This window comes from Lagopus leucura, unplaced genomic scaffold (assembly GCF_019238085.1).
Source record: "Lagopus leucura isolate 7727_CA_CO unplaced genomic scaffold, USGS_WTPT01 Super-Scaffold_100026, whole genome shotgun sequence".
NCBI lineage: Eukaryota > Metazoa > Chordata > Aves > Galliformes > Phasianidae > Lagopus > Lagopus leucura.
In genome coordinates, this window is record NW_024962277.1 from 3339998 (window position 1) to 3354674 (window position 14677).

The window sequence follows — 14677 nt, forward strand, 5'->3', positions numbered from 1 at the left end:
CTGCCTCTCACAAATTGAAGTTTTCATTATCTCTTAGCTAATCTCACATATCACAATATCCAAAATTTCACACTGATGTCTTATACATCTTAGAGATGTATTGAATATATATATGTATGAGCTAGATGATGGATGCATGCCTTATTGTACATCACCTGTGCAGGAAGGTAATGTGTGGGGTTCACTAGCTGTGTTTGTGCAGCAAACCCAGCATGATATTCTGCCTTTCTGTTTATGCACAGATCACACGTGCAATAGATTTTTATTAGACTTGCTCATGGATCTGACTCATTGCAGGGGCCCTCGCTATGAGAGGTTCACTCGTCTTTCCTGGGCTCAGTTCCCTATGCACTGCTGCAGGTCCCAGTAAGGAAACCAGTTCCACAGTAAGGAAAGTGCAGAGCTTCAGATTGGACTGGCAGGCTTGCAAGAGGCATTCTGCTCCCTGCTGTGTGTCATCCCTGCATCTAGACACACCAGCAGACTTACGTAGAAATACAGACTAACTGAGATGGTGTTTCTTCACTTGAAATATCTGAGGCAGCTTATAAAAAATCAGACATTTTTTAATCAAAGAGATTACAGGCAGTTAGAAGCACATACAGTCTTGAGACAAATGCAGCAGTTTCCAGAGAAAAGCCTATGACCTGGGCTCTGAGAGAACATGGGCTGGGCAGGAGAGATACAAAAGCCAAAATGGCATACTTCTTGAAGAAAACACTGTTAAATTTAAAGTAAACAATGTATGTTCAGCTTATTATTTTAACCTTCTTCTCTGTTCTCTGTGTTATTATGAATAAATGAAAAATATTGCCCAAGCTGTTTTATGTCACTGTATTTATGAGCTGGCCATATATTCTGGAAGATAAGCCTGTAGCCAAGCCTGTAGCCAGCTGGACTTACCGATGAAGGAATATTTGATAAACAGGTGGGTGACATAAGCAGGTGCTCCAGAGCAAGGTGAATCATGACTTTCTTCTCTGAGATATGTGAAAGTGAGAGAGGGAGGAGGTCAAGTGTACAGCTCTCATCCTTGCAAGCTAACATGGACTCTAGTTCGATTGAGGAGCTTTAATTGTTGGCAGCTTCTTTGTTTGAATGTCCTGAGATATAAACTTCAGTGTGCTTTTCAAAAATCACTCTTACTGCTATGTCAGCTATTTGCAAGAATTGACTTTTACTATTAAGAAAAAATTAAACTGAGAGAAGCAATTGATATAAAAATTTGATTTTTATCATATATATGAAATGAGCAAATATTTACTGTTGTTTTTAATATTATCATGGAATTCAGTACATTTTTTCATGAAGCAGTCAGAGTGCATTGGCTTGACTTCAAAAAAAAAAAGCGTATTATGGCCTTTTAATTCACTTTCTATTAATCTCTTAAAGTATAATAAAATTTGAATGTTATTGGAGACAAATTTCAAAAGTTAAAAAGCTACTTGGATTGATAGTTTTGTAAATTGGTTTTAAGTATTTTGAATTTATAACTATCATAATGTTGCTAAATAACATTGACTCTGGAATGTCTGACTTCCTTTCACGGTAATTCAAAAATATTACGACAGCCATAGTTTTATAGTGAGCAAAAAATCAGTGAGGTAAGTTCAGTGAGGTAAGGTTAGTGTTGGAAGTTTTATTAACAAAAACTTTAAGTATTAGCACATGAGTTACAATTCCCATGTGTTTTTCAAAATTTGCTGGAACTGAACTGAATATTAAATTCTGAACTTCGGACTACTTGCTTTAAACCTAATTTTTGTGGCGAGGATAGGCGAAGATTTAATTGAAGAAAACAGCTATTAAGCAGTTGACTGCATTGAAAAGCCACACACAATCAGAATTCCTTGTGGCATACAGTACTCCACAAGGATGGGTTTCAAACTACCAGAGGGAACCATTCTTATCTTGACTGCACTTTGTTGCAGCTAAGACCTTTTCTGGTTTGTCTAATACTGATTTGTATTACTATTTTACTCTTTTAAAGTAGGATGTATCTGGACTAGTGAGGATAAAAAGAAAATTAATTAAAAAAAAAAAATCAAAAACCAGTGATTGATTAGTAGAGACTGTGACAGACAGCTGTCAGGAGGGAGGCCAGGATTTTTTGGGCCACCTGGATGCCATCGTTTAAGGAGTAGGTAAAGGAGGATAAGTGATGGATGCATCATGCCAGCAAGTAGTTGTCCCATACTTGCTTGTAAGAATTGAAAGAGTTTGTGACACCATGGGGGACAGTGGTTTGAGATGCTATGAGTTTGTTCTGATGAGAATAGGTATCCCCATCTTGTATTATAAACCACTCTATGATGTTGCTCACTGTGTCCTGAACAGCTTGAATGTGCTCAGCTGCTTTATGCTACTTCCCATTTGTCAGCTCTTAGATACCAACGCAGTGAAAAGAAGACAGACAAACAGGTTCTTTTGCCAGTGAACAGGCTAGGTGTGCTCAAGAAGCTGGGGGGAACACAGCGTGGACAGCTGGCCCAGGCTGACCAAAGGGACATTGCATCCATAGCATCATACTCAGATATTAGAGGAGGAAGGATAGGATGTTTGGAGTGATAGCATCTGTCTTCCCAAGAAAGTGCTACTTGTGTTGAATGCTACTTTCCTGGGGGTGCCTCAACATCTGCCTGCTGATGGGAAGCAGTGAAGGAACTGCTTGTTTTGCTTTGCCTGCATGCACAACTTTTGCTTTAGCTAGTATGGTGTCTTTATCTCAACCCGTGGGTTCTGACACTTTTACCTTCCTGATTCTGTCCCCAGTCTCACCTGGAGAGTGTTGCGTGGTGCTGAGCTGCCTGCTGGGCTAAGCTTCATGAAATAATGCGTAAAAGTGTGGTTTTCCACTAATAAGGAAAAAAGCTAGTTAACTCACTGAAGTTTCAATTTGGATTAAGAAAGTGGTAAGCATATTAACCATATAGAATTCAGGTGTCTGTACTGTCAAGATACCAGTACATTCTATTTCCCTGTGTAAATAGAAATGTACAGATACAAGTACTAAGATCTTTAATAGTTGTTTTTCTGATTAACTGAAGTTATCCCTTTAAAAAGAGCTGCATAATATGGTAGAGTAGTACACAATCATGTCAGCAACCGTAGAGCCTGGAATGGTCATCACAAAGGGAGAAAATAATAGTACGAAAGGGCAAAGAATCATAGAATGGCCTGTGTTGAAAAGTACCACAATGATCATCTAGTTTCAACCCCCTGCTATGTGCAGGGTTGCCAACCAGCAGACCAGGCTGCCCAGAGCCACATCCAGCGAGGCCTTGAATACCTCCAGGGATGGGGCATCCACAACCTCCTTGGGAAACCTGTTCCAGTGGAAGAAGAAGAGCTCTGGGGGAAAGCAAGTATAGTGTGTGCTGGAACAGAAATGGGATTAGGAGGGAGAGAGACAATGCATTGCAGTTTGCTTTTTCTATTACCCCAAGTGTGGTACTGCAGTGTACTTGGTGCTTAACTAGTAGCTTCAGATTTACTTTAATTAAAAAAGTAATACAACCGAACTTTTGCTTTAAATATATTCATTTATTCTGGTACAATAAAGATTTCTAACAGTAAAACACGTTAGTGCTTCTTCACATTTTACTTCCTCATGGAACTCTAAAACCACTTTCATAAATGATGTATATATGGCATATAAGTTACACAGTTAACAGTAAGGCCCTTCAAGAAATAGACGTCACTACTGGAGCTGGTCATGAGTGGCGGGTGATGACATGAAGATTTATAAGGTTTGACTTCGAATTTGGCAATTTTTGGTACTTTCATGAACTTTTCTTAGCATAGCCCAGTTTTGAAGTTTTTGTATATTTCTAGAGCAAGTGACAGAGTTTATTGTATTAAATAGTTTAAATAAGTAGTTGCTGAGCAAAAATAACTTAGACAAAATTAAAAAGCAATTTACTTGGACAGAAGTCTTTGAAATACTTTATGTGCTAGCTATCAGATCTGCTTTTGCTTTATTTTTCTGGAAAATGATGGTATTCTTCAGATTGCCAAGTTTTACTAGTAAATGTACTGCCAAATCTTGGGAAAAATAAGTCAAGGACTCTTAAAATTACATAGTGTTGAGTGAAAAGCCAAAGAGAAGGTTTTTTGTATACCAGAAATCCTTATTCTTTCAAATATAAAAATATATATCTGATGCTGTGGAGTGACCTGTATTTAATTTCCTTTCAGGTTGTTTAAAATGCTACAGACGTAAAAGAAGGAGTAACAAAAGTGGCAGACATTTCTCCTAGTGTACAGGCACGCTCTATTTAAAATATTCATTGCTTTATTATTTTGGGTAGAAGTGATTTCACTGTACCATTTGCAGGGAAAATATTTCTAATACTGGCATATTCATCTTGGCTTTAAACACAGTAGTATATTTTGTATTTTGCTTCTTGTCTTCCACAAGATGAGGAGTTGACTTAACAACTTTTTGGTTTTACACCATCTGGAGGTTTGTAATTGACATATGTAATGATGTCATACATGCTTAGCACCGAACAGATAGTGTATAGTGGAAGGTTGCGTGCAGTTCAGTCTGAGGTAGTTTTATTTTGTGTCATGAGAAATGTAAAAGTCTTGGTTTGTGTTTACTGAAGACAGAAGGAAGAATTTAGGGAAGGAAAGAATGACTGACATAACCAATGTTCTTATAAATCTTAACATTGCATTCCTGTGTATGGAAAATAAATCCGTACACCTAAGACCACACACAGGATGAGCTGTCTGTTCACTGTTCCAGGCTGGCACTGGCTCAGCCTTTTGCCTCTTTGAAAACTGGCACAAAGCTCTGATTTTAGAATGGCTCTTTATTGTATGTGTTAGTTTGGGAGATGATAAACCTGTTCTGTCAAAATATCTAAGACTTCGTTGTGTAGGTGGTCTTTTTGAGTTAGTTTTGTTGTATCAGTTTCAAGATATCTGACCCACTGTTTTTTTTTGAGGATGTAAGAAAGTACAGGTATAGTTAGGAGATTTTTTTCCTCCCAACATTAGTGTCAGGGCACAGTCTAATTTGATTCCCTCAAAAAGTATTTTCTGAGAAAGCAGGCTGGAGATTGTACCTCAAGGAGAAAAGGATGACACATTAAAAGCTATGCTGTGAGCTGAGTAGTCTCCTTTTCTAATCCTACAGGTCTTAATTTCAGCTCTTGCATGGACTTGGCTTTGATATGTATATAGTTTTGCCCAGGACAGGTTAAAAATATTATTGCACAGAAGAGAAAAGAAGGACCATCAAATAAGATACAGTCTTAAAAAAAAAAAAAAAAAAAAAAAAAAAAAAAAAAAGCAGTAGGAAAATGTATGATTTGCAAAAGATTAATTTGAATCACTGTGATCTGGATTGAAACCTGGGAAATGCTTTGGCAGCAACCCAGGCCAGTAGCTTCGTATCAGAGAAAGATTTCTGTTTCACCAGAAGGGTGGAAATTCTTTAGGAAGGAATTTGCTCCTAATTCTTCTTAACTCAAACTCAGCTGGAACAGATCAATCAGTGGTTGACCTACGGTTCGTTTGGAAAGGGCTGTAGCAGATGACAGTGCATTTGCTGTGGCACAGGTGTGACATCATGGGCTGTTATGGAAATGTCAGAGTTCCTGACTAAGAGTGTGTGGTGTAAGACCATGTTTTGTCTCTGTGGGTCAGAATGAGGAAGGTCTCTGTCTGGAGCGGAGCACCTTCTTTCCTCCCTCAGGGCTGAATGTGCATGTGTTTGCTAGGGAATAGAAATAACAGCCTTGTTATAAGCTGGTGAAAGAAAATTTCCTTGGAAATTTGGGACAAATACATTTGTGAAGAGTGAGAACCATCCACAGAGCCTTTAGGACAGGGGAATGGCTTTTGAATTAGAAAGTGCTGCTCAGCCAAGTCTGGGTGCAAGCTACTGTTATCCCAGTCCCCAGGGAGCTTCATTTACCTGTGGTTCTAATCACTTCCAACTCCCTTTAAAGTCAAGTACAAAGCCTCTACTTTAGTGGCAGCTGGCAAACGAGACTTGCAATGCCTGAATGAAGAAAACCCCTACTGGAGCTCCTGCTGCAGGTTATGATGAGCTTCTCAGCTGCAGCTTAAAGGCACAGCAGAGATTTTTGTGATGTGACATAAGGGATTGCTTAACGACATGCACCAAATAAGTGATTAAGTATAAAAATGAATAAATGTGGTAATGAGTTTCAGATGAGGTCTTCCGCGTTTATTAAAAGGGGTCTGAAAGTTAGCTGCTACTACTCTTTCTTTAAAGTTAAAAAGTCACATTTGAATCTAATATTACCCACTGCTTACAAACTGCAAGACACTACTACTACAATATTATTAAAAAATGTTAAAAATATACTAAATCCAGAAGAACATAAATCTTTCTTTTCGAGTGTATAGAGAAGCAATGAGCCATTTTAAGAGCAGGAAGAACATGCATTTTGAGATCCAATAGATCATTTAAATTAGTCCCAAGCCAAATTTTAAAATGGCATTGCAAAGGCTTCTGGTCACAATAACTTTAGAATTACAAAACTAAGAATATAAATAAAAATAAATCAGACTTGTGTTGATTATTTTGTACTCTAATAATGTTCTGATGAACCAGAAAAAAAGGATGCTTAATGTGTACGACCCTTAGTGACTATTTCAACTGTACAGCCTGAAAATGCAAAACTAGTGCTAAAGTTCTTTCAGTTATTTCCATTTGCTATGAATAAACTTTGTGAATTTGTAGGTAATGTAAACTTTAAACCCTAATTCTTTATTTTCTGACATCTGTATGTTTGAAATTTGGATTAGTGAATCTAAAATTTCGCACCCGCCTGACTTCCTGCAGCTCCCTACTAGATGGAGAATTATTCTAAACTGCCACATCATATATTTTCAGTTCAAACCTTGTCTTCTCAATGGTGTGCCTAGCAGCCAAAACAAGCCTGTATGGATCCACTTAATGTGAACACCTCGTAGTTTCAGAGCTGTAGGGGAAAACAGTATCAGAAAAACAGCCTCTTTTCAAGGAGACCTGTCTTAGCAGTAACAAATGATTACAGTGTTTTTATCTGACTTCTCTACTTTGCATGAAATGATAAGGCTGTGCTAAAAGCTTGTAAACCTTGCAAATGTACTCCATTCCCATGTTGCCTCTCTGTGCTTTCTGTGCAGCATAGTGGCTTTGTCTCTCTACATGGAACAGAAGTGCAAATGTAGAAGCAAGTCTGTAATGGTATTTTTAGTATCTACTCTCCTTGTCTGGAAGCTTCAGTGTGTTAACTAGCCTTCTGGAAAACTGAAATCCTTCACTAAGAATAAGCTCTCTGATTCTGGAAATGCTGACGAGTTTGGGAGTTAGAGGCTGCATAAGGAATGCAAAGTGGAATCCAGAGCACTTAACACCATGAAGGCCTTTTATTAAGTTACTTCTGTTTAGAAAAATCTTTGAAATACCCCTTGTTTTATCTGACAGGGAATTGTGCTTATGCTTACTATAGAAAAGTACAGGAAGGCCCATTTGTTAAGAGATTTACGAGATGTATATTGGAGAAAAGCTGAGAGCTGTATGATTTCCCTGTTTGTTGTGTTAAATAGTTCTGCTTCTAGATTATGGATCTATGCTCAATTTTGGATAGTGGCTGTACTATAAAGTTGCCTGCTTCATGGCTTTAACGGGCAAGTACAGGATACAGAGTGCTGTTTTCAATTAATTATTTAATAAGTTGAGATGATTTTTTTGAATCTTTGTTTGTGAGTTTTAGTCTTAGAGTTTCAAATTTTCTGCTTTTTTTCCTATTCATCCTTTGTTGCTGAAACTCCATTCTCCTAAAATTGCATTTGAGCGAGTCATACATGTTGAATTTCTTTGGTCCAAGGTAAAGTTAGAAAGTCTACACTAAAAAAAAGAAATGTTTCCTAGGTGATACAAAAAGCAAATAAAAAAAGAAAAATATGGTTCTCATCCTTACCAACAACCAAATATATTTGATTTACTTATTGTAGGTTGATGCCTTGCGGTTGCGATTGGAAGAAAAAGAAACATTTCTCAATAAAAAAACAAAACAACTTCAAGACCTCACAGAAGAGAAAGGAACCCTGGCTGGAGAGATTCGGGATATGAAAGACATGTTGGAAGTAAAAGAAAGGAAAATCAATGTCCTTCAAAAAAAGGTAAGATCACTGATGAAATGGCATGTTATAAAACTCATGAGGCACCTATAATGGAAATACACTTCTTGAGCCATTTTACTTTTAAATTATTACAAAAATTGCAAAGAGTAAGTTGGTAGTAGTCAAGTAGCTCTGTAACGTGTTATCTTCCATGAATTTGTTCCTGTGGTATTATATTTTATTTGTATTACAAATTTTTATGTGGTGCACTTTGGAAAAATTCTAGCAGTTAAATGAAGACCTAAAAATCCTGTCAAATCTTACTCCTCGCCATCAGAGTTTCTTTTATACATACTAACATTGAATACTAGTCTTTCCAAGTAATGCAAAGGAAATGAAATACGTGAAACTTCTAAAAGATTAGTACATTTCTTTTTTTTCTGTAAATACACTGTGATAGAGACAGCAAAGGAAGTGGGGAAAGAACCCAAATTATGTCAATTATCTGCTTTAGGCTACAGATATTAGAATGCAGGATCACTTCAAACAGCCTTGTTATTCTTACTGCTAATTTTCCACAGACTTAGCTCAATTGCATGTTGGATTTAATTGTTACAGTTTCCACTTTGTGGTGGAGATGTGGGGTTGAACTTACTTGGGAATGTAGCTCTGGATTCTGCATACGGTTGTGGAGTGCTTACTTACCGTATCCTTTCTCTGACACACACAAAATGATTTATGTTAGAGAGTATGTACTGTGTGTGTTTGCATCACTGCAGTGTGTATAGATGCACTTGAGAGCATAAATGAAGAAAATGTTTGTGGGATCAAATACATTTTTCTCTCCTCCATTTACAGCCAATTAAAGAATGTCTAGTCCATATTGTCAGTTATTCTTTAGATAGCTCTTGCCAGAGAGTAACCTAAACTTTTCTTTACCAGTAATGATGCTGATAGACACATTCTACAATACTACAGTGATTTTCCTCTGGATTTCATATATAATTCATGTTGCTTATGTGTGCTTCTCTTCTGTCTGCATTTGACATTGTATTTTGATGAAATACAATGATAAACGAAATGGGTGAGTAGGAGGGATGTGGATTCAATGGTCAAAATTGTCATCGTGCCGGGATTCTCAAATAGTCTAAGTAGTGTACGTTATCATCTAAGAAAGAAGTTTGGAACAGGCTACCCAGGAATGTGGTGGAGTCACTGCTCCTGGTGATTTTAAAGAAAAAGGATAAATGTGGCATTTAGAGATATGGTTTGGTGGGCCTGGTGGTTATGGGTTGATGGTTGGACCTTAGTTGTCTTTTCCAACATTAATGATTCTGAGTTCTCAGATGTACCTCTTTTCTTCCCAGTTTTGACAACGTATCTTTCCAATAGCAACCATATCTGAGAATATATTTTGTTAAAAAATATTGTTATATATTGATTACTGTTATTTCATTCTTTACATAAGTCTATTATGTTTCCATCTTCTACTTCTTCCTGGATTACTTATTCCTCTTCAATTTCTCCAATTATTGCTCGTTTTCTGATCTAGACACTTCTTCCATTATTGTTTTCACTTCAAATGATGATGGCCATACATTTGGTTGTTGAATACTTAGAAATTAATCTGCCTTCATAAAGCACGTGTGGGTGTGCTGAAGTCAGTGCAGGTACTGTGCTCCTCCTCAGATTACATGCAAGCTGAAACAGTTAGGCCCTCTAGTGGATTGTCCGTCCTTTGCATTCCAGTAGGACGTTGCACCATTCATTACTCTCATAAAACCACTTTTGAAAATGAATTTCTTGTGGTTTTTCAGTCCTCCCCAGATCATTATATTATGTAGGCAATATACATATATTTTTTTTTTTTTCTGGGACAGATTTTCTCTATGTAATTTAGCTTTGACATGAGTACAGATGAATAACCTACTATTTTGTTGCCTTTGTTGATGCAGTATAAATAGCTACATTTTTCTTTGCTCTGTTCAAGTGTTACATTCAGCCTAAAAACAGTATTTATTTTACAGGTTGTATTTCTGTAATTGAAGAAGGAATAATGTGTATACGGTAGTTAAAATTTCAGTTAGTAATAACCTGAAATGACTGGGAAGGAATATGTAGAAGTGTCTAATTCTATATTCTTTCTTTTGTATACATTACATTACTACTATCTACTATGTTGCAAAATACAAAGGACTCCAAATCAAAACCAGGAAAGCTCATTTTCAAATATAGAATTTTCTTCTTTTTAGATAGCTGTTTTACTTAGAGAATAAGATGCCTTCTCATGAAGGCTCCCTACTAAAAAATGTGAAGGAAACAAAAATATAGGGAACAAACCAGAACAAACAGGATGGCATAGGAACATACAGAAGGCATTTTTTTTTGCACAAAAGTTTAATGAGATAATGAGCTAATGATGCGTTGTCCTTCCATTTGTTGATTTTGGTGTATTTTTAAAGCAAATTTAAAAAACATCATGCTATTTAGTATAATTTGTAGGCCTAAAGGAGTCCAAATTCTGGAACTGCAAGCATTCAGAGGATTTGGATCAAGGTAGATTGGTATGGAGTAATAATAAACTTATGTCAATGTCAGGGGTGCAATATTACTTAATATTTCTTTCTTTTAGAATCTTTGGCACCACTGTTTCATTTTAGTGCCAGTAAAGTTGGGTATGTTGTTTTAATAGCCCTGTTTAACCTGGCAAAGCTAGTCTTACACCTCATATCTGTCAGTTTAGCATGCTGAGGGGCAGACCTCAGAATTCTTTATATATTTCTTACCAGAATGTGCAAAGTTCTATGAATATGTCTGAGGTGTAGGTTGAGGGGCAGAAGTGCTGAACTGGATGACAATTGTTTTAATATCCATTTTTTCCCCAAATTTTCTCTTTCATATAGTGACTATAACTGGTGTGTTCTGTACTCTAGGAATTTGTAGATATTTGTGTATGCACACGCATGTGCACAGACACACACTGAAGTTTTTGAGTCTGTGTTGAGAACAGTAGCTGTGAGACAAGAACAGAATGGAGAATGTAGAGCTGGATCATATTAGGACAACAGCTTGTGGAAATTCTTTTGTGGGAATTGTTGTAAAAGAAAGCCATGTAAAGGAGGCTAATATATTCTACTTTGACTTGCAATACAAATTTTCATGTAAAATGTTAGTTTCCATCTTTAATAGTTTAAGCTCTGTGATTGATGAAGTGCTACATGACTGAGGGCCCTAACCTACCAGCTAATTAGCATTTGTAGGAAATGTCATAAAGTCTTAGCTCTAATGTAATAATTGGAATCTGTACTTGGAATGGCTGGACTGTGCACACTATGTGATATTGTCCAGTTTGTGTTAAACTGTGTTGTATGTCTTGCTTTGTATGTATTACTCTTAGCTGTCTTCTAAAGGATAGTAAATTTGCATCATGTTAGATTAGGAATACAGTAGCGAAATCAAATGAGTCTTGTGTTTAGAAATTTGCATTGGTGTTATGGTGTTATCACTTGGCATGGGAATTCTAGCTGTGAACACAACAGAAACTGAATCTTCTGCAGGCAGGGTGGTTCAGCAGAGAGAATTCTTACATTTGCTCTCAACACATAAAAAGCACGTTGCTTACTGAAGCAGCTTTTAATTTTTTTCATAGTTTAATCAGTTAATCCCAGGTTGTTATTGATATGTTCTAATGAAAATGGATCTCTGGTGATTCTAGACTACCGCTTAGCCTTGAATCCTTAAAAGTTGTGTATGCTACAAATTGAAGATAGATGGATAAATACAAAGTGACCTCAAACCGAAGCAGCGTATCTTTGGATGCACCTGGCCTGTACACTGAGACGCAGAACACCATGAAGATCAGAAGCAGTTATCCTTTTCCCTTTTTTTTTTAAATACTTTTATTTCTTTTTGTTTTTGTAACCAGTGCAGAACTTACAAGTTTAAAAGTTCACTACTAAAATCTGACCTAATATAAGTTCACTCAGTAAAGATGAACCTTAATGTTCATCCAGACTAAAATCATAGCTATAACAAGTTCAAGTAAGTCCTTGGACATTGAAATCCATGATCTTTAAAAAGTTTCCAGTCTTTACCATCTTTTCAAATGAATTTACTATTTACTACTAAAGCTAGAAGCCTGCCAAGTTGTTTTTTTTTTCTCTCGATGACCTGCTTGAAACTGCTGCTTTAGTTCAAATCTTCACTTCAAAAGGAGAAGAGCTGGATTGAACCCCTTTGATTTGAGCTATTTGAAGGCAATCACTATCTTTCCATGAGAAAATCACTGAATTCCTTGAAGTTTCATGAAATTACTGAAATCTAAAAACTGTTTTACCTAATGTGAGTTCTGTAAACATGGTGAATTTGGAATATCAGAATCATTTTGCATATTGTAAATCATGGGCCCTCAAGGAAGTGAAGAAATATTGACTTCACTTAGAAGAGATACTGTGTTGTTTACTTACATTTGTGCAGTCTTCAGCACAGTAGCATAATTCCACTGCTACATACATTATTAATTAAAACAATGTATTTACTTATGAAGCGTATATTCACTCATGCATATAAACCGTAGTTATATGAACAAAGGGTGCTGTTTGTATTTTGTATGACAGATCTAAAACATGGTGAAATAGTGTAATGAGAGATCAATAAGTCATTTTTTGAGAAGTAGTAAATGTGTATGTGTAAATCACAGGTATTTAACATTTTAGAGACAAATAATTAAGCATGAATAACAGGTGGTATTCCAGATCAAGCTATGCTTATCTAGTTTTTAGAGGATTCTTCATACATTTGTATGAATTACACTGAATAGTTAAAGGCTCAGATTATATGTAACACAAAGAAATGCTCTTAAAAGCAGTATGGCATTTGCAAAGTAGGACTGCAATCAATGAGATACTTACATAAGGGTTTCATACCGTGTGTAACACCAGTACTATTGATGAGGAAGGAAGCTGCCATTTGGCTTTGAAATGTCAATACTAATTAACAAAGTTATCTTTAAGTAAGATCCGAAGTTTATTCATGCTGAAGGAGCAGCCAACTCACATGCTGGGAATTTGAAACTGAGTGAAGAGTATTACTATCTTTTCAATTGAGTTAGAGGAAATTTCTTTTCAAGTGTGAAAAACTGAATTTTGTGCAATGTGACAGGGCAAGAAAAAGGCAGAAGTTTTCATATCTGGAACTTACGGAAGAACGCAATAGTTATTTAGGAAATTATTACCTATGTATCTAAAAAGGATAAGGAAGAATCAAAGTTACTTAAGAAATATATATATTTTTTTTCTGTGAAATTGCCTGCCAAAAATGCAACAGAAACCTACTGTGGAATTAAAAGTGGTTAGAGAATGTAACAAAAAAAAAAAACAAAAAGAAAAAAAATCAAACAAAAAACTGAGACAAAAATTACACAGGACTGAGATTCTGTTGTTTTCTTGTGTGTTTGGATGCTGTGCTGTCTGCTGAGGATGAATCCTACTTTCAGTGAAATCAGGGTTTTGCTGTTGGCTTCTGGTTTTTAACTTCCCTTCCAAAAAAGGGCCACCAGCTCCTCGCTTCTCCCTCAAGCCATGAAATAATCCATTTCTTTCACAACTGCTTGTTAGACAATATTTACAACAGAAATGCCAAAGATCCTTAAAGCTAATGAGATTGCAAACTAAATGACTGAGATGAATCAGCTACGTAGCTACTAATGACTCTTCTGATAGAGCTCTGACAGGACAATTGTATTCAGAAAAGAAAAATGTATCTGACACTCATTTATAAACTAATAGAATATTTTTCTCCAAAGATTTTTCTGATAATTTTAAAAAATGACCTAATATTTGGATTATTTTTAGAAAAATTTAGAAAAATTTACCTGAAATATTAGGCATTTGTTTGGAAGACAATTAATGTTATATCAAAATGAAAATAAAAATAAAAAAAAAGCAACAAATATTAAATCTAAAAATTTTTTTTTTTTTTTTTAAAAAAAAGGAAATTACAGCATTTTAAATGCTATGATTACTTTCTGTCTTTCAAATCAATACAGGGCAAATGCTGTGATGAATTTGCTGTGGAAAGGACCCGTGTCTAATTAATATGAAACTGTTTAAGTTTCCCCTGACTGTCCTGACCCTGAGCAGTTCTTGCATGCAACATTTTATGGCAATTTAAAATGGTTATTATATGAAGCATTAAAAATAATTCCTGTTTCTGAACAAGTCCTTTGAGACTATTTAATTTATTCTTAAAATTACCTAGCAAAGTGATTGGCACTTGCTCCTACAGAATGATATCTTCATTGTTTTCACCATATTCTGTATGTCTGTGTGAGTAAAAAAAGTGCTGAGATCCTAGGGACACATGCAATCTCATAAATTGCTATGGGAACTAGATGGAAGTGTTTATTTCCTAAAATGCAAGAAATAAGCATTATGTAGAAGATTTAAACATTGATCAGTTTTAAATCTTCATTTGTAGTACTTGTTAAGAAAGATGTTCTGGTTTTGAGTGTCTAGATTTGTAAAAGTAGGGGACTGGAAAAATACAGTTGAAGAAACGCTCGTAAATGCATTTTCATCTTCCTTTT

General features: G+C 35.9%; 1 protein-coding gene across 1 annotated transcript in view; it reads left to right on the forward strand.

Annotated features, from left to right (window-relative positions):
* LOC122185055 (ERC protein 2) overlaps positions 1-14677 on the forward strand; it is a 158047-nt gene that overhangs the window by 122660 nt on the left and 20710 nt on the right. The window contains exon 7 of the mRNA XM_042880533.1: positions 7984-8151. Coding sequence (XP_042736467.1) covers positions 7984-8151 — 168 coding nt within the window. The remainder of the gene's footprint in view (positions 1-7983; positions 8152-14677) is intronic.